General features: G+C 43.4%; 1 protein-coding gene across 14 annotated transcripts in view; it reads left to right on the top strand.

The window, feature by feature from the left end:
* LOC112229850 (DNA-binding protein SATB1) overlaps positions 1-17314 on the top strand; it is a 56495-nt gene extending 39181 nt beyond the window's left edge. For 12 of the 14 annotated variants that reach the window (XM_042311765.1, XM_042311767.1, XM_042311808.1 and 9 more), the window contains 3 exons: positions 13350-13559; positions 13746-13787; positions 15232-17314. In XM_042311765.1, coding sequence (XP_042167699.1) covers positions 13350-13559; positions 13746-13787; positions 15232-15828 — 849 coding nt within the window. In that variant the 3' untranslated portion in view covers positions 15829-17314. The remainder of the gene's footprint in view (positions 1-13349; positions 13560-13745; positions 13788-15231) is intronic. The other 2 variants (XM_042311820.1, XM_042311787.1) reach the window with 1 other exon arrangement.
* Positions 17315-19388: the final 2074 nt, after the last annotated feature.

Here is a 19388-nt window from a genome sequence, read left to right as displayed (position 1 = left end):
TATCTCTCTCTCCCTCTCTGTCACTCGTTCTCTCTCTCTCCCCTGGAAGAGGCTACGCTAATTAGCCAGGCTCTAATGAGACAGAATGGCACTGATCTGGTCCGCCGCTGCGCCACCGGGGGCTGGTGCAGGGGGCTGGTGTGTGCCATCTGTCACCCTGCGCCCGCCTGGCACGGAGCTCTCCGGGGGAGGGGGGGACACTGACTGCCTAGCTGGTCTGGAATGGAAAGGTGGAGAGTGGGAGAGAGAGAGGGGGGAGGAGGAGGGTGGTGGAATTACTGGACCTGCCCCCCCCTGCCTATAATTTCTGAAATGATTCATATCCTGGGTTAGTGGAATCTGTGTTGTTGTTTTTGACTGGGACAGCTTGAACGCTGTACATCCATCCCACTCATATGGCCCAACCACCTCCTTAATACTCATGCATGGACCCCTCCCATCCTACCAAACCTGTCAATCAATTCTCACCAGAAATGTTGGGTTCCTCTCTCTGCTGAGTCTAAAGGGCAGATGTTACGGGAGATGATATTTGGAACGTAGACTCACTGCTTTGACAGAATTGAATAATATCTGATCTTCTGAAGCAGGAAGCACCTAGGGAGAAACTGGGTTTGACCACCTACACCGTGAGTCATTAACCTAAAGATAAAAAATGTGAGGGGTTTATAACTTGAGTCTTTTTCCTTCATGGATAATATGACTGTGGTGCTGTTATAGGGCTGATCCAGAGTGAAGTTATAAATCACCTCCCAAAGTTTCACTTCTGTTTCTGTGGTGTAACGGCCAACAGAATATCTCCATTGTTTGTTTACAGACTCCGTATTTTCTCCCTGCGAAACTGAGGCAGATTAGAAATGAGAGAGCATCACCAAAAGGGAAGTAAAGGCCATGACTGTTTATTAATTGATTTATTTATTTATCCGGTTGCTTGGTTATTAGGTTGCCAGGGAAACGGTGGCAGATCCTCTATATTATTAAAGAGACAATTTCTTGAACCGGAGACGCAGATGTCTGAATAATTAATTTAGTGTATGAATTATGTTGCAAAAGGCAGTTCCTCCTCTTCCCTCTGAAATTAGCATTTTTGTAATTGTTTAATGGACAGAGGAATCCCCACCAGCATCTAACCCACTGCCTCTCATTTCATCAACCACCTCTAACCCCCCCACTGAGCATATGCACATACCTCTCTACTGTACTACTCAACTGTCTGGTTCTCTCTCATTCACACACCCTCTCTCTCTCTCTCTCTCTCTCTCTCTCTCTCTCATTCATTCACACCCTCTCTCTCTCTCTCTCTCTCTCTCTCTCTCTCTCTCTCTCTCTCTCTCTCTCTCTCTCTCTGATTCACACACCCTCTCTCTCTCTCCTCCTCTCTGCCCTTTTGCCCAACTCCATCACACCTACTGTACCTACCTCTATCCCCACATTCCACTCCCTGACATTTGCCCCCTGCTGTCCGAAGTCTGAGGTAGCTCTCACCCTCCACGCCCCCGTTGCTTCTCCTTCCCAGGCCGGGCTAACAGTGTGGGGAGAGCCTCGCTCCAGCTCCAGCCCTTTCCCACTATCTCCTCTGACAGACCACACAGGGCTTGTTCTGAGGCCCATTCTGGCTAATCTGATCAGGCAGGCAAATACGCCGGGAAAAGCGCTTTAATGATCCCCCTAATTACCTCAAGTCAATACCAACTGTATTATTAGACTCGGGGAAAATATTCCATTAGGGTGCCCCCTGTGGGAGTCCCCCCCGTGCACACCGATGTCACGCGCCGCGCGCCCCCACGCTTGTAATTAATTTTATTTACACACGCAGGAATGCACAAGGTCGCACCTGCAGCCCGGAGCCGCCCGACTCGGCCCGCCTAATCAGATCTGTCATAATTACCATTCTGCATGCTTCTGACACACGCCGGGAAATATTTCAATTTAACTACAGCCACTAGCTCCGGCAGATGCAGTGTGGGATGTGTATGTGTGTGTGTATGTGTGTGTGTGTGTGTGTGTGTGTGTGTGTGTGTGTGTGTGTGTGTGTGTGTGTGCGTGCGTGCGTGCGTGTGTGCGTGCGTGCGTGCGTGTGTGTGTGTGTGTGTGTGCGTGTGTGTGTGTGTGTGTGTGAGAGAGAGAGAGAGAGAGAGGGAATTGCATGGGGAGACATTAGGACCTATTCGAGTGCTTGTGTACTCCCGCTTTCTATTTTTTCTCTCTCTCTCTCTCTCTCTCTCTCTTTCTCTTCTTTCTCTCTCTCTCTCTCTCTCCTTCAACTTGTTTCTCTTCAGACCCTGTCTCTCTCCTCTCTCTTACTACGCACATGATGCCACAAATTAGACTTCACACACTGTATAGCTATGACTTTCCACATCAGTTCTCATTTCATACAGAGGGTTAAGACGTCCCTCACATCTCATACATATCATTCATTGAGACCCTATTTGGAGATTTGAACAAATGTAACAGTCCCTTCCATCTGAAAGCAGACTTGCAGACCAATTACAGATATGGCTTTAGCTGACATACACAATTTGCAGGTTTTCTGCTATTTTAATCCATAATTCACTAAGATCAGCCATGATTTATCAGCTTAATTATGCTCTGATATTAGCAATTAAACTCCAGCTTTGAATTAAATATCAATCAAGTGCTTATAATTGATGGAATAACACTCCACGTAGGTGATTGGTGTGTTCCTTGTTCAGGTGCTGTTAAACTCTGAAACTTTCTTCTTCTCTCTTCTTCTTTTGTGAGTTGGTGGTCCTTTGTGCATTCATTCACTCTCTTACTTGTTCTCCTGTTTCTGTAGCTGCCTCAATACTGTTGTAGACTCCATAAAAGATGTAAACTGAGGGATACTATAATGTTGAAGAGATTTTACTGGACTCTCTCTCTGTTATTTAATAGTTCTCAAAACTGGAATAGCTTGATATATTTTTTCCACAGTCAACTGAACATGCCTCCTAATGTTTGACAAAGAGACCCGGCATACAACATAGTGTTTGGTTTGTCATTTTGTAGCCTGGCAGAGCAGAGCACAGATATGTCAAGTTCTGTATTTGAGGATTTTGACATTTTTATTCACCTGCTCTGGTCGTTCTGTCCCAGTTCTAAGTGTTCCGTTTTAGGAATTCATACTGCAACTGCGACATTCTGTGACGATGAACCAATTGCCATTGTTCTGAGAGTAAATGCTGAGAAAGAGAACGTTTCCTGCACAATCATGCTTTCACTCCGCAGCATATGTGCAATGGAGATTTTCGAGTCTGCTATTGTTGACAACTGGCGCATTGTGATGCGAGAGGGCATGACCTTTCACTCGGTAAACGCTGATATCACATGTTTCCCGGCTGGTGTCTTTGACATCATATACCTTAGTCTGAAATGTGTCGGTCAAGACTTCCCCTGTTGCAATTTGAAAATGAATGCAGGGAAACAGGTTGCCTTGTTTGTTTCAGATTGAGAAGATGTGGGTATGTATGGATACTCTAATCTTGACACTCCTGCAAGGGGTTAGGTAACCAATCTGGCAACCGATTCGAAGAAATTCCACTTTGACAAAACATTAATGCATGTTTTTATGTAGCTACAGGTTAAACTCTGTATAAATGTCCAAAATAAGGCATTTAAATAACAGATTACATTGTATTCTGTTGAGCAATATGTTTCCTACTTAGGATTCACAATTTGACTGGATTGTTTTGTGTACAAATCCTTCAACACAAATCATCACTTTTAATTTGTTGTTTCTAAAGAGTGTTAATTGATAGATTTGTTCTACAGTACAAATGCTCGTGGACAGTCAGATGGTTGAGTAATGAACAGTCAAGAGTATTACCGTGTATTTCCATGTGCAGACCAATCCCCTGCAGGATCAGTGAGTAAACCCCAGGACCTGGTGTAAATAATGCAGTGGTGCACAGACATCTGCGTGAGCCCTTTCACAGTTCACTCTGCTTGTGTTACCAATTACTTCAGGTAAATCTTGAAAACAATCACAAAACATAATAGCTGTATACTTACATTGAGGAGTTTTCCACAACAGTCACGGCCTTCATCAATAAGTGCATACAGTGCCTTCGGGAAAGTATTCAGGTCCCTTGGATGTTTTCCACATTTTATTACGTTACAGCCTTATGTGCTTAGGGTCATTGTCCTGTAGGAAGGTGAACCTTCGCCCCAGTCTGAGGTCTTCAGCGGTCTGGAGCAGATTTTTATCAAGGATCTCTCTGTACTTTGCTCCGTTCATCTTTGCCTCGATCCTGACTAGTTTCCCAGTTCCTGCCGCTGAAAAACATCCCCACAGCATGATGATGCCACCACCATGCTTCACTGTAGGGATGGTGCCAGGTTTCCTCCAGACGTGAAGCTTGGCATTCAGGCCAAATAGTTCAATCTTGGTTTCATCAGACCAGAGAATCTTGATTCTCATGGTCTGAGAGTCCTTTAGGTGCCTTTTGGAAAACTCCAAACGGGCTGTCATGTGCCTTTTACTGAGGAGTGGCTTCTGTCTGGCCACTCTACCATAAAAGCCTGATTGGTGGAGTGCTGCAGAGATGGTTGTCCTTCTGGAAGGTTCTCCTAGCTTCACAGAGGAAATATAGAGCTCTATCAGAGTGACCATCAGGTTCTTGGTCACCTCTTTGACCTAGGCCCTTCTCACCCGACTGATCAGTTTGGCCCGGTGGCCAGCTCTAGGAAGCCCACGGTGTCTTGGGGACCTTCAATGCTGCAGACATTTTTTTGTTACCCTTCTCCAGATCTGTGCCTCGACACAACCCGGTCTCGGAGCTCTACGGACAACTTCTTCAATCTCACGGCTTGGTTTTTGCTCTGACAGGCACTGTCAACTGTGGGACCTTATATAGACACGTGTGTGCCTTTCCAAAGGCAATCCAATTAATTGAATTTAGACAGGTGGACTCCAATAAAGTTGTAGAAACATCTCAAGGATGATCAATGGAAACAGGATGCACCTGAGCTCAATTTGGAGTCTCATAGCAAAGGATCTGAATATTAGGTATTTTTGTTTTGAAAAAATTATACATTTGCAAAAATGTTTAAAAACATGTTTTCGCTTTGTAATTATGGGGTATTGTGTGTAGATTGATGAGGATTTGTTTTAAATGTAATCAATTTTAGAATAAGGCTGTAATGTAACAAAATGTGGAAAAGGTCAAGGGGTCTGAAAACTTTCCGAAGGCACTGTAGACAATGTCATCCCCACAGTTACTATAAGAACATATCCAAAGCAAAAATCAGGCATTACCTACTGGGCTAGAGCTACCGCTTACAAGAAACGGGACACGGACATGGACACATGCAAGAAAGCCTGCTACGACCTCCGATGAGACATCGAACATGCAAAAGGACAATATAGGAGGAATCCTATTACACCGGCTCCGATGCTCGTTGTGTGTGGCAGGACTTGCAGACGATAATGGACTGCAAAAGGAAATGCAGCCGTGAGTTGCCCAGCGATGCAGAACTCCCAAACAAGCTAAATGCCTTTTATGCTCGCTTCGAGGAATATAACACTGTGCCTTGCGTGAAAGTTGCTGTTTTTCCGGATGACTGTGCGATCTCGCTCTCCGTGGCCGATGTGAGAAAAAAGTTTAAACAGGTTAACAATCACAAGGCCGCCGGGCCAGACAGAATACCAGGGCGCATGCGCAGACCAGCTGGCAAGTGTCTTCTCTGCCATTTTTCATCTCTCCTTGTCCCAGTCTGTAATCCCAACATGTTTCAAACTGACCACCATTGTCCCTTTTCCCAAGAGCTCTAAGGTAACCTGCCTAAATGACGATTGTTCTGTCGCACTCACATCTGTAGTTATGAAGTGCTTTGAAAGGCTAGTCATAACACACATCAACACCATTATCCCAGACACCCTACACCCACTCCAATTCACATATCACCCCAAAAGGTCCACAGAGGATGCAATCTCAATTGTACTTCACACTGCCCTCTCCCACCTGGACAAGAGGGGAAATAACTATGTGAGAATTCTGTTCATAGACTACAGCTCAGCGTTATACACCATAGTCCCCTCCAAGCTCATCACCAAGCTTGGGACCCAGGGAATGAACCCCTCCCTCTGCAACTGGATCCTGCACTGCCTGATGGGCCGGCCCCAGGTGATGAGGGTAGGCAACAACACATCTGCCACGCTGACCCTCAATACGGGGGATCCTCAGGTGTACGTGCTTAGTCCCCTCCTGTACTCCCTGTTCACCCATGACTGCATGGCCACTCACGACTCCAACACTATCATCAAGTTTTCTGACAACCCGACGGTGGAAGGTCTGATCACCGACTGGCTGCATCACCGCCTGGTATGGCAAATGCACCGCCCTTGACCGCTATGCCCTACAGAGGGTGGTGCGGACAGCCCAGTTCATCACTGGGTCCGAGCTCCCTGCAATCCATGACCTCTATATCAGGCGGTGTCAGAGGAAGGCCCGAAAAACTGCCAAAGACTCCAGCCACCCAAGCCATAGACCGCCCGGCAACCAGGCTCTAAGACAGCATCTACCCCCAAGCCAAAGACTGCTAAATAGTCAATGAATGATACCTGAACTATCTGCACTGACTTTATCTGCACTGACCCTACGCACACTCACTAGACGATATATACACCCTAAATTGACACTCCCACACAAAACCCACACACATTCACGTACACTACATACGTACACACACACACATATAACAAATACACGCATTCCGACACAACACAAACACACATACATACACATTACACACACACACAGTTTTATATTCATCATATGGTGCTGCTACTCTGTTCTTTATTTTAGTCTTATTATTATCTATCCTGATTCCTAGTCACTTTACCCTGCCTTCATGTACATATCTACCTCAAATACCTTAATATTATCTATCCTGATGCCTAGTCACTTTACCCTGCCTTCATGTACATACAGTGCCTTGCGAAAGTATTCGGCCCCCTTGAACTTTGCGACCTTTTGCCACATTTCAGGCTTCAAACATAAAGATATAAAACTGTATTTTTTTGTGAAGAATCAACAACAAGTGGGACACAATCATGAAGTGGAACGACATTTATTGGATATTTCAAACTTTTTTAACAAATCAAAAACTGAAAAATTGGGCGTGCAAAATTATTCAGCCCCTTTACTTTCAGTGCAGCAAACTCTCTCCAGAAGTTCAGTGAGGATCTCTGAATGATCCAATGTTGACCTAAATGACTAATGATGATAAATACAATCCACCTGTGTGTAATCAAGTCTCTGTATAAATGCACCTGCACTGTGATAGTCTCAGAGGTCCGTTAAAAGCGCAGAGAGCATCATGAAGAACAAGGAACACACCAGGCAGGTCCGAGATACTGTTGTGAAGAAGTTTAAAGCCGGATTTGGATACAAAAAGATTTCCCAAGCTTTAAACATCCCAAGGAGCACTGTGCAAGCGATAATATTGAAATGGAAGGAGTATCAGACCACTGCAAATCTACCAAGACCTGGCCGTCCCTCTAAACGTTTAGCTCATACAAGGAGAAGACTGATCAGAGATGCAGCCAAGAGGCCCATGATCACTCTGGATGAACTGCAGAGATCTACAGCTGAGGTGGGAGACTCTGTCCATAGGACAACAATCAGTCGTATATTGCACAAATCTGGCCTTTATGGAAGAGTTGCAAGAAGAAAGACATTTCTTAAAGATATCCATAAAAAGTGTCGTTTAAAGTTTGCCACAAGCCACCTGGGAGACACACCAAACATGTGGAAGAAGGTGCTCTGGTCAGATGAAACCAAAATTGAACTTTTTGGCAACAATGCTAAACGTTATGTTTGGCGTAAAAGCAACACAGCTCATCACCCTGAACACACCATCCCCACTGTCAAACATGGTGGTGGCAGCATCATGGTTTGGGCCTGCTTTTCTTCAGCAGGGACAGGGAAGATGGTTAAAATTGATGGGAAGATGGATGGAGCCAAATACAGGACCATTCTGGAAGAAAACCTGATGGAGTCTGCAAAAGACCTGAGACTGGGACGGAGATTTGTCTTCCAACAAGACAATGATCCAAAACATAAAGCAAAATCTACAATGGAATGGTTCAAAAATAAACATATCCAGGTGTTAGAATGGCCAAGTCAAAGTCCAGACCTGAATCCAATCGAGAATCTGTGGAAAGAACTGAAAACTGCTGTTCACAAATGCTCTCCATCCAACCTCACTGAGCTTGAGCTGTTTTGCAAGGAGGAATGGGAAAAAATTTCAGTCTCTCGATGTGCAAAACTGATAGAGACATACCCCAAGCGACTTACAGCTGTAATCGCAGCAAAAGGTGGCGCTACAAAGTATTAACTTAAGGGGGCTGAATAATTTTGCACACCCAATTTTTCAGTTTTTGATTTGTTAAAAAAGTTTGAAATATCCAATAAATGTCGTTCCACTTCATGATTGTGTCCCACTTGTTGTTGATTCTTCACAAAAAATAACAGTTTTATATCTTTATGTTTGAAGCCTGAAATGTGGCAAAAGGTCGCAAAGTTCAAGGGGGCCGAATACTTTCGCAAGGCACTGTATCTACCTCAAATAGCTTAATATTATCTATCCTGATGCCTAGTCACTTTACCCTGCCTTCATGTACATATCTACCTCAAATACCTTAATATTATCTATCCTGATGCCTAGTCACTTTACCATGCCTTCATGTACATATATACCTCAAATACCTCGTACCTCTGCGCAATGATCTGGTACTGCTACTTCCTGTATATAGCTCCACAGTGATCTGGTACTGCTACTTCCTGTATATAGCTCCACAGTGATCTGGTACTGCTACTTCCTGTATATAGCTCCACAGTGATCTGGTACTGCTACATCCTGTATATAGCTCCACATTGATTTGGTACTGCTACTTCCTGTATATAGCTCCACAGTGATCTGGTACTGCTACTTCCTGTATATAGCTCCACAGTGATCTGGTACTGCTACTTCTTGTATATAGCTCCACAGTGATCTGGTACTGCTACTTCCTGTATATAGCTCCACAGTGATCTGGTACTGCTACTTCCTGTATATAGCTTCATTCTTGTGTATTTTATTTTATTCCTTGTGTTACTATTTTATTTTATTATTATTTTTAAACTCGGCGCATGTGACAAATACTATTTGATTTGATTTGACTTATTTGTACTACTTACTGTACTTTGCTTCAAAATCTTTACTCATTGTTTAATTATGGAATGAGTGAGATGGGTAGAAGGCATCCCAACTCTAGTCAGCACTGGGAATGCATGCTAAGAGTGTAGGATTTTTCAGGATGGCCACATGGTAGCTAGACCTCCAATTCTCCCGGGGAATAATAGTTGAGTTCAATTAAGGGCCTCGACCCCATTTCCTCCTCGTTCCCACCCCTCTCTTCTCTCCACGCCAAAGACTATTTGAATAGGCGCTCGGACCTGCCTTATTTGCATATTAAGATTTCCTTACACACACAAAACATTGGGTCTGTTTTCCACAGTCAATTTTTGATTATTGTTGCGGGAGATTCACATATGCCGAGCATCAAGCAGGTCGGCATTTCCCGTCAACAGATGGGCATGGTGCCGTATTTACAACCCAGTGCACGTAACTGTGTGGGGTGAATTCGCTCTAAGGTGCAGGCTCTTGCAGAGGAGAAACAGGTTTGAACATACTGTGTTATCAGCTGCATTTATCTGCATAGTATTGTCTGCTAGTGGAGCTGGGCCCTATGCCAGGTTCAAGGAGGGAAAGACAATAATGCTTTGTCTCTCCTACTTTTTATTTCTCTCTCCCTCTCGGACACAGAGACGTGAGTCTGGCTCTCCGCAGCTTTCTGCAGCTTTCTGCAGCTCTCAATCCCTCCTCTGACAAGTTCCACAAGTCCAGCCACAACAATGGATTGCAATCTTTTTCTCCCAACTGTCACAGGTTTTTTTTTGTTTCCCTCTCCCGTAAAATATGTTTTGCTTCTACAAGGTCAAATGTGCTTTTGTTTCAGAGTAGACAATGATTGTATAAAGCACCATATTCAATTTGATTGTGTTATAATCCCCCCCCGTAACAAAAAGAGAATCAGAGTTGGTCGACATCTGCCGGCTTATTTTTCAGTGGTGGACTGATGGGGCTGATAATGACCAAATGAGATTAGAGATAGGTGTTGGCCCTGCCATGTGACTGTGGAGGCAGGCCTCTCTATCTCTCTATCTCTGTCTTTTCCATACAGGGTTTCACAGCAGGGTGTTATTTATTGATGCAGTAGTGTGTGTCCATGTTGTGGAGGGGGAAGGGAGGGAGGGGAAGGGAAGAGGGGTGAATACCGGGCTGTTCCCTGACAGAGCAGGCCTATGCTCTCATTGGCAGCTTGTGACTGCTGCAGACACACACAAACATGGTACGGTGTGCCGCTGCATAGTTGGGTGAATCTTGCGCATGAATTCAGCCATTGTGTTCGGAGCGAAATAAATCAGAGTGCCTGGTTGCTATTTATACTGTGCTATACAATGGGAGCTCTGCTGGGCTGCGTGAGGCCTGCTGCTGAGGAGTTTACTACTCTGTCATTCTGCACCTCTTCGCCCCCTCAGCCCGTGTGCTGACGGTCAGATTGGACGAAAAAACAGGCAGGGTGGTCACTCTCCTCACCGCTCCATTCTCCATGCTAATCATTATGAATAATACATTTTTATTTATAGAGAGCGCTTCACTAACTCTGAGAGAGTTCGAGGTAGTTCAGAATTGGTGAGCAGTGTAAGTACGGCGTATCCAAACACTGTTGTTAGGGGGGAAATGAACAATATGGACGTAGTACACAGAGCAACAGAGATGTTTGGTTCTTATTGAAAGTTCCTGTTTCAACACAGTAACACAACATGCATTGTGCAGCCAACTCAATAACTATTACACCAATTGATGCCGCTTTTACATTTCTGCACAGTCTATCTAAAGCTTTGAAAGTCTGCACAATTTCAAGTGGAAGTTGAAACAATGGTTACGGTAAACTGGAACACCATTTTAGATTTTTCCACCACGTCACACTGTCATTGGGATTATTAGACAAAAATCCTCACTCCAAATGAAGTTTTCACATCACTTTTTTTTGACCGAAACCAAGTTTTTTCCCCCCTGAGTTTGCTGGCAAGAGAGCCAAGTGCCACCTCCTCTGACCAGCTCTCCCACCTCTCTTTCTCCCCTCAATGCTTCTGCCAGGCCTGTGGAAGCAATGCAATTAGACAAACACAAACACAACTTCAGCTCTTTAAACCACCAGGGAAAACGCTGACTGTCCACTTGTGTGAGGACAAATAAGGGAAGCTGCCATTTTGACATTAGCTACAATTTTGTGATAATTCTACCAGTTTTTGCGGGGAAAAAATGTAAACTTCTCTGCGTCAAACGTCCTTTACTTTAGTTGTAGAACATTCTATCAACAAGTTTTCAGCAAAATATAAATAGCATAATGACAACATATTAAGAATGTACCTCTTGTTTTTACTGTAGTTATTTTTAACTAGCTAGTTAATTTATGTGAGGACCTACTATGGGGTTCATGTTGGCCTTTTGTTTGACTGACTTTAGTACTTTGGGTTTAATCCTGCTAGTTTGGGGAGTGTTTGAGTTGGATTACTTCATCGTGCCTTGGTAGTGTGGTTCAGTTCTGTCTTTGAAGAGGTGCGGTGGCATGTGGGGGTGAAAAGAGGGGTGTTCCTCAATACCGAATCAGCGGAAACCAACAGACATCAGAGTGGTAACGCGGTCCAAATCCCTCTGCATGCAAATTAAAAAAGGAAACAATAAACGTGGCAGAAGAACAAGGTGGGCACGCAGTCTTTAGGTCCCTTCTACCTCTCTCTCTTTTTCTCTCTCTTTCACTCTCTCTCTCTCTCCCTGTCCTTCTTTCTCTCTTTCTCTCTTCCTTGTTCTGTCCCCCTCTTTCTCCCTCCCTTGCTCCCGGCTTTCTCCAAAACCCTCCTGGGTTTGATGTGGCTTAGGGGAGGAGTTGGAACAGGGGACAACAGAAATGCTGAGTTATCTCTTGCATGCAGTGTGGTGGTGTGGCTCTGCCCCTGTATGTGTTTGTTTTGTGTGTGTGTGTTTGTGTGTGTGTGTGTGTGTGTGTGTGTGTGTGTGTGTGTGTGTGTGTGTGTGTGTGTGTGTGCGTGCGCAGTGTAATCCTGTGGAAATGAAAGGTGCTGCCGCACACTGGCTGGGAGATTACAGTACTGCTCTGTCACGCTGCCAGGACAGACTACCGGCTGAACAGCTTCATCGCTCTCCCTTCTCTCCTCTTTAACTCCCTCTCCCTCTTTCTCCCTCTTTCTCTCTCTCACACACACACTCACATTCTTGCCCTCCCTAAATGAAGCTGCTTTCCCTCCTTCCCTCCCTCGTTCTGCCTTCTCACCCTTTACAGCTCTCTTTCAGCCACGGTCATTTAAAATTCCCTATTTTTCCGTCTGTTTCTCTTTCCCTTCTCTCTCTCTCTCTCTCTCTCTCTCTCTCTCTCTCTCTCTCTCTCTCTCTCTCTCTCTCTCCTCTCTCTCTCTCTCTTCTCTCTCTCTGTCCCTCTCTCTCTCTCTCTCTCTCTCTCTCTCTCTCTCCCTCTCTCTCTCTCTCTCTCGTCTCTCTCTCCCTCTCTCTCTCTCTCTCTGTCTCTCTCTCTCCCTCTCTCTCTCTCTCTCTCTATCTTGCTCTCTCTCCCCTCTCTCCCCTCTCTCTCCCCCTCTCTCTCTCTCTCTCTCTCTCTCTCTCTCTCTCCCTCGTTCTCTACTCTTCATCTCACACTATTTTCTCTCACCCTCTGCTTCAGTTCTGTCATGGTGATCACCCCCCTGCCCTCACACGGCCTAGTTGAGTTCCCTCCACATCCAGCGCTGTATAACTGAGTCACAGGACCTCATCACAGAGCTCCATCGACGGGCTCCGTCTCTACTGTACTGTACCGCTCAGCTGCACCCACACAGTCACACACACAAGCTGCCTTTGACTGTGGCTTCTCAGATACATGCCCTGTGTAAATTAATATTGTGTAACTACAGTCCTCTCTCTCATGGCCCTCTGCTGGGCTAGAGTATAATGTGTCATGTGAACTGTTAAATGGGTCCTTCAATTTATGCTACATACTATGAATATATTACATACATGTGTATGTTGTCATACCTAATGGTCACAGAATGTGTTTTTCTGCTGCCTTTGGGATTGTATTATATTGGCATGTTACAGGAATGGGCTAAAAGTTATAGCTAAGGGTATAATCTAACCGCCCCTGGTTAGGGTTTCTTTATGTGTGAGTACAGCAGTTGAAGTGGAGGGTTAGGCTAAACCTCTCTGTTGTTTCCTTTCGGGAAAAGGGCTGGCTGTGTGAGCTTCTGCGTTGGAAGGAGGACCCCAGCCCAGAGAACCGTACGCTGTGGGAGAACCTGTCCATGATTCGCCGCTTCCTGAGCTTGGCCCAGGGGGAGCGTGACGCCATCTACGAACAGGAGAGCACGGCCGGCCAGCAGCAGCACCACGCCGACCGACCCCCGCACATGATGCACATGTCCACTGACCCCATGCAGGTGAGGAGGCAATGACGTGCACATTAATACATACATGCACACACACAAGCGCATAAATACACATAGACATGTACACACACATTTACACACACACGTACCAATGTGCAGTGGACACGCATACACATCCATTGAAGATGAGAGGAGATACACAAGCACAAACACCAACTTTGATGTCTGTACCCACAGAACCCAAATCTGATGTATATGTCCCACACAGATCCACTACAGGTGAGAGAGAGAATTTATCTTCTATCATTTATGTTGTGATTTCAAATAAGCAACCAGTATTATCCCTTAGTTTACATTGTAATTATCTGGTGTTCGTAAAAACCAGCAGTAATGGAACATTTCTACAAATTAGCTCTATATTAATCACAAACAGAGTAACAGTTAAAATGTTTGTTTTTAATTAAATACTTTTTAAAGTTACTTTTACCTTAAGTTTTCTTTTTAAAAAGGCAGCTTGCAAATGAACACAAAACCTGAGACTCACGTTAAACTTTTAAAATTGTGAATTATTAACATAAATACTTATATTAAACATAGTGGCAGCTGAATGGCTGATTGATCAGTTATTTTGTTAGCCAGAAACATATGGCCAGTCCCATACAAAACCACCAGTGTAGAAATACCATAATCAGATTTTTTCTCATCGAGCCTAATATCACATTAAAAAAGTGAAAAAAATGTACCAATTTGGGATACTTCGCAGAAAGTTAACCGCTAATGAAATAGAAATGATTTGGCTTCCAGTAAAATGATTCAGTACTGTAATGCATAGAGGAACTACTGACACTTCAGAATACTTATTGGTGTTGGCGTTGATCCTCTGTCAACCCAGGTCAGTCGACTGATTAAAAAGCTTGTTCTCAAGAGAGACCTGTTGCAAAACAGTGACGCACAGATGTGGAGAGAAGCCGGCACTCATTGGCTAACCTTCCCTTATTAAAGCTCCCTATATGTGTGTTGAAGTGTAAAATGGGATCTTTCTGGCTGATAAGCTATTTGTAAAGTGCTGTGTTTTCTAAACTTCATTACCAAACTCCAATACGAGTGTGTCTGACTCAGGGGGAAAAGAACTGTTGCGTGTTCAATAGAGAGCACGAGTTGCCCACTCAACCCTCCCTCCACTCAAACAATGAGACATTTTAGGAGTAATGTGTAATGTGTTTACACTAGCGGGATACTGACGGCAAAGCAAAGCCATCGTTAGCATTCTCACACACATGGCAATCGGCGGCGATCGCGTTTTGAATTGTACACACATTGAGTTTGTTTATCGCAGTCTGGCAATATCATTTGAATGGGGTCTGATAAGCTTGACAGTACCAATCAGAATGGACAGTTTCCGTGTGAATTCCCAGCATCTCAGTGTCTTTGTACGTGTTTGTGTGTGTGTGTGTGTGTGCGTGCAGGTTTGTATGTGAGTACTGGTGCCTCTACCCCACAATGAAAGACACAATTTCCGCATGAAAAAAGAATCCCAAGAACTGATTACATTCAATAAGATATCGCATGGAAATTCCTCCAGCGGAGCGCCTGTTCTGTACACAGTGGGCCCATTCTACACAACGCAATTGAGTTGAATTAAAGGCGTTATTAAGTCACCGATAAGTGTTCACTGATAACATCCTGCCTCTTGTTTCCCCCCACCCTCCTTTTCCCACCACAGTCTCAGACCCATCAACCGCCCCAGCAACAGCAGCAGCACCAGCCCCCCATGTCCCTCCAGCACCCCTCCCAGCCTCCACTGTCCCAGCAGCCCATGCAACAGCAGCAGCAGCAACCACCCATGGGCCCCCGGCTTCCCCCTCGCCAGCCCTCCACCGCCTCCCCGGCAGAGACAGAGGACCAGGCCCGCGGCGGCGGGGGCACCAAGGCTCGCTCCGGCGGGGGCAAGATCTCCCAAGAGGCCCTAGGCATTCTGCAAAGCTTCATCCAGGACGTGGGGATGTACCCAGACGAGGAGGCCATCCACACCCTGTCGGCCCAGCTGGACCTGCCCAAGCTCACCATCATCAAGTTCTTCCAGAACCAGCGCTTCTACGTCAACCATCCGGCCAAGCCGCCCAAGGAACCCAGCAACAGCAGTAGCAGCAGCCCGGCCTTCGAGGAGGAGCTGTCGGACTTCAGGGAGGGCAGTGCTGAGCTGCTGAAGGAGCTGGAAGAGAGCACACAGACCAACAGCACCATCTTCTCCATCAAGATCGAGGAGCACCTGGCCCGCTCCGAGGCCCTTTCAGAATCTGACCACGAGACCAAGGAGTAGAGAGAGCATCCCCCAGTCTGAACACTGCTGAAAGAGTAGTGCGACTGTACACACAGAGACTGAAATCAATGCTGAAGGGTAATGGTCTGGCTAGCGCAGTGCGACCACTGCGAGAGTAAAGAGTAGTGGTTTTATCAATGCAGAGTCTGGACTCTATGCGTACGAGTAGCATTTATATATCAATGCAGACTGAAAGGCTACGCAACGCTAGCATTCTCACACTGGAACCCCCCCATTTCCACAGACTACAGTAATACGAATAAGTATTGCTTTTTCTGATTTTGTAAAACTTGTATTATTCACTGTAAAGACTGATGCATCATTTAAATAACCTGCACAAAAAATTATTCTAAGTATGTTGCCGTGGATATTTGCTGACTGCACTCAATGTCTGTTGTTTTACACTGATTTCCTTTCTCTTTGAGCTACTGATATTATAATAAAAAGCCCCCATGGAGTTTGATAGGACTTTGATAGGTGTTTACGTTTGTGGTGTTAACTGGATTTTTTTTAAATGCATATTAAATCGAGGACCAAGTGGATGACAAGGCCTTAATGATGAGGTACTAAGTCTGGAAGCCTGCTGGCAAATTAGTTATTCTTTGAAAATGCGGGAAAACATGACGGTGATTACGGATCACTCAAACTCTGGAATGCAAACCGCACCCCAGGTGCGTCGCCGAGAATAGCTCAATCGTTACATATTATTTGTTAGGAAGAAATATAAATATATATATAGACATTATATTAACTGTAAAAAAAAAAAGTTTAAAAAAAATACAGTCTTAAAGAAACTATGCCAATAAATGCCTTGTACTATATGGCACTGCCGATTAGATTATTTTGCAAAACCTTTGTCACTGTACTTTCTGAATCAGCCACACAGTTTAAAAATGTGAATCACAAACTCTGTTTTTTGTTGTCTTCTACATTATTTATTTGCAGTTCATGCAGTGTTTCTGATGTAATTACTTTTTTGGGAAAGTTTGTTACATAGCCTTTTTTTTTCAATGATCCTTTTCTATTTATAAATGTAATTTTGATGGGCAGTAAAAACAAAAAGTGTCTTAACGTTTTAAATGGACAATGTGCTTTAAAGGTTGCCTATAAAAGTGCTGTATGTCAAGCAACTCATGCTACAAGCTTCACAATTAATGTTGTATGCAATTTTTACTATCTTGCAAATAAGCTTAGGTAAATTACTAACCTATAGAACACCTTAGAGAGAAAAACATATGCAATCTGTGTGAATATCGATGTCTGCAATGTGTCTTCCTTTGGTTAACAATCCAATTCAAGCTATTCCTGTATAAATATCCTGTATAAAAAAAGTGTTTCTTTTTTATGAGTTTATTTCAATGAGAACACCAGTTATTTTGTTACAACTGACTGTTTTATAAGTGTTTCTCGGTTTCTTTATGCAGAAATTGTCTAACTAGGAGTGGTTCTTTATTGTTAATTACACAATTAAACTGTTTGTATTGTACCCCAGATTCTTGCCATTCATGTGACCACTCTACTTGCACCTATAGAAGAAGGTTTCACTTACCATATTCAACAGTATGTATCAACATATAACAACTTTTCAGTCAAATTAGTTCATTTTTTATCCTAAAAAGTGTAATACTTCTAAGTATCACAATTTATATTTGTCCTTTTTTTATTTCTATGCAAAAGTTAACACTTAACAATATGTGCAATATATCCAATACCTTTGAAAAACACTGTACATGAGCTCCACTCTTGCATCTTTTATCTTGATACTCTCCTGAGCGTCTGAAGTAGCTGTGAGACCTGAAAAGTAAATAAAAGTGGGGTGTTAATTCCTGTGCTAACGAAGCCCTCTTTAGGGAGATAACGTGTCAAAACAGCACAGGTGCCCTGACCTTTCCCTGAACCCCAGGTGAAATCAGGTGTTTGTCTGCTCCACACAGAAATGACATTTACCTGTTAACACCCTCGGATATGTGCCAGCCAGTCTGGGCTGGATTCCCTCGAGGTTTTGCTCTTTTTTTCCTTTTTCAAAATAAAGACCAGTGTAACATTGTGTGTGTTTGAAGCAAAGGAGGAGAAATGCACAGATGCTTGAATCACATATTCACATAAGGGGATTCTAAGGGCTTCAATCACCGGAGATTTGAGTTCTTGAGCACATTAGGTTATTTATAATTCAAGGGGAAATGGTCACAGTAGTTTAATATACACTGTACACTTTTAGAAGAAAAGGTGCTATCTAGAACTTAAAATGGTTCTGTCCCCATGGGAGAACCCTTTGAAGAACCCTTTTTGGTTCCGGGTAGAACCATTTTGGTTCCAGGTAGAAATCCCTTTTGGCTTCCATGTAGGACCCTTTCTATAGAGAGTTCACGTAGAACCCCGAAAGGGTTCTCACTGGAAACAAAAAGGGTTCTCCCTGGAAACAAAAAGGGTTTGCCTAAGGGGACAGCCGTAGAACCCATTTTTCTAAGAGTGTACATACCAGGGTTGGGATCAAATCTGAATTGTATTACAAATGGCTCTTTAATTCAAATCTGAATCTTGAATTTGAATTGGCCACACCCTGCTTGAAGCAGAATTTGAATTGGATTAAAAGTAGAATTGAATGAAATTAGATTAAATTAAATTAAAATGGCTCAATTATCACCATAGAAATGGTTATTTTGACATTTCAATTTGAAACATTTCATTTTTAATACTCATTATTCTAAAACAATTTTAAGTACACTGGTCTGGAAATATTCTAAGATGTTATCGGTTGTCTATAATAATTCATAATTTCCATAAAAACATGTTAAAAAATATCTGAAATTTTTTTATCAAATACTGCAGTATGGAAGGGAACGTTATCTAACATCTCATGACAAAGAAAAATACAGTTTTGCATCTTTGAGTTATAATCAAACTAATATCTGAAATTGTATGTGTATTATCAAATCAAACTTCATTGGTCATGTACACAGTTTAGCAGATGTTATAGTGGGTGCAGTGAAATGCTTGTGTCAATAACTCCTAACAGTGCAGTAAAATGTCAAACAAGTACATAAATAATAAAAAACTAAAAACAAGAAATCAAGAAATATCAAAACGAATCCAATTAACAACCCAAATAACACTGTATCAGTCATCCAAATGCAATTTATGCATATATAAACTGAAAATATATACTATAAATGATATGTACAGCAGTATATCTACAGCAGTAGAAGAGAAACGGAAAGTGTGTCTCTATATACTGTGCATCTGGAAAGTATTTAGATGCCTTGACTGTTTCCACATTTTGTAACTTTACAGCCTTATTTAAAAAATTTAAAAAATGCTGCTCATCAATCTACACACAATACCCCAAAATGATAAAGCAAAAAAATGTATAAAAAATGTCAACTGAAATATCACATTTACGTAAGTATTCAGACCCTTTACTCAGTACTTTGTTTAAGCAAGTCTTTTTGGGTATGACACTACAAGCTTAGCAAACCTGTATTTGGGGAGTTTCACCCATTCCACTCTGCAGATACTCTCAAGCTCTGTCAGGTTGGATGGGGAGCTTCGCTGCACAGCTT

Source organism: Oncorhynchus tshawytscha, linkage group LG03 (assembly GCF_018296145.1).
Source record: "Oncorhynchus tshawytscha isolate Ot180627B linkage group LG03, Otsh_v2.0, whole genome shotgun sequence".
NCBI lineage: Eukaryota > Metazoa > Chordata > Actinopteri > Salmoniformes > Salmonidae > Oncorhynchus > Oncorhynchus tshawytscha.
The sequence above is the reverse complement of the archived record's forward strand: the minus strand, read 5'-3'. Positions and strand labels throughout refer to the sequence as shown.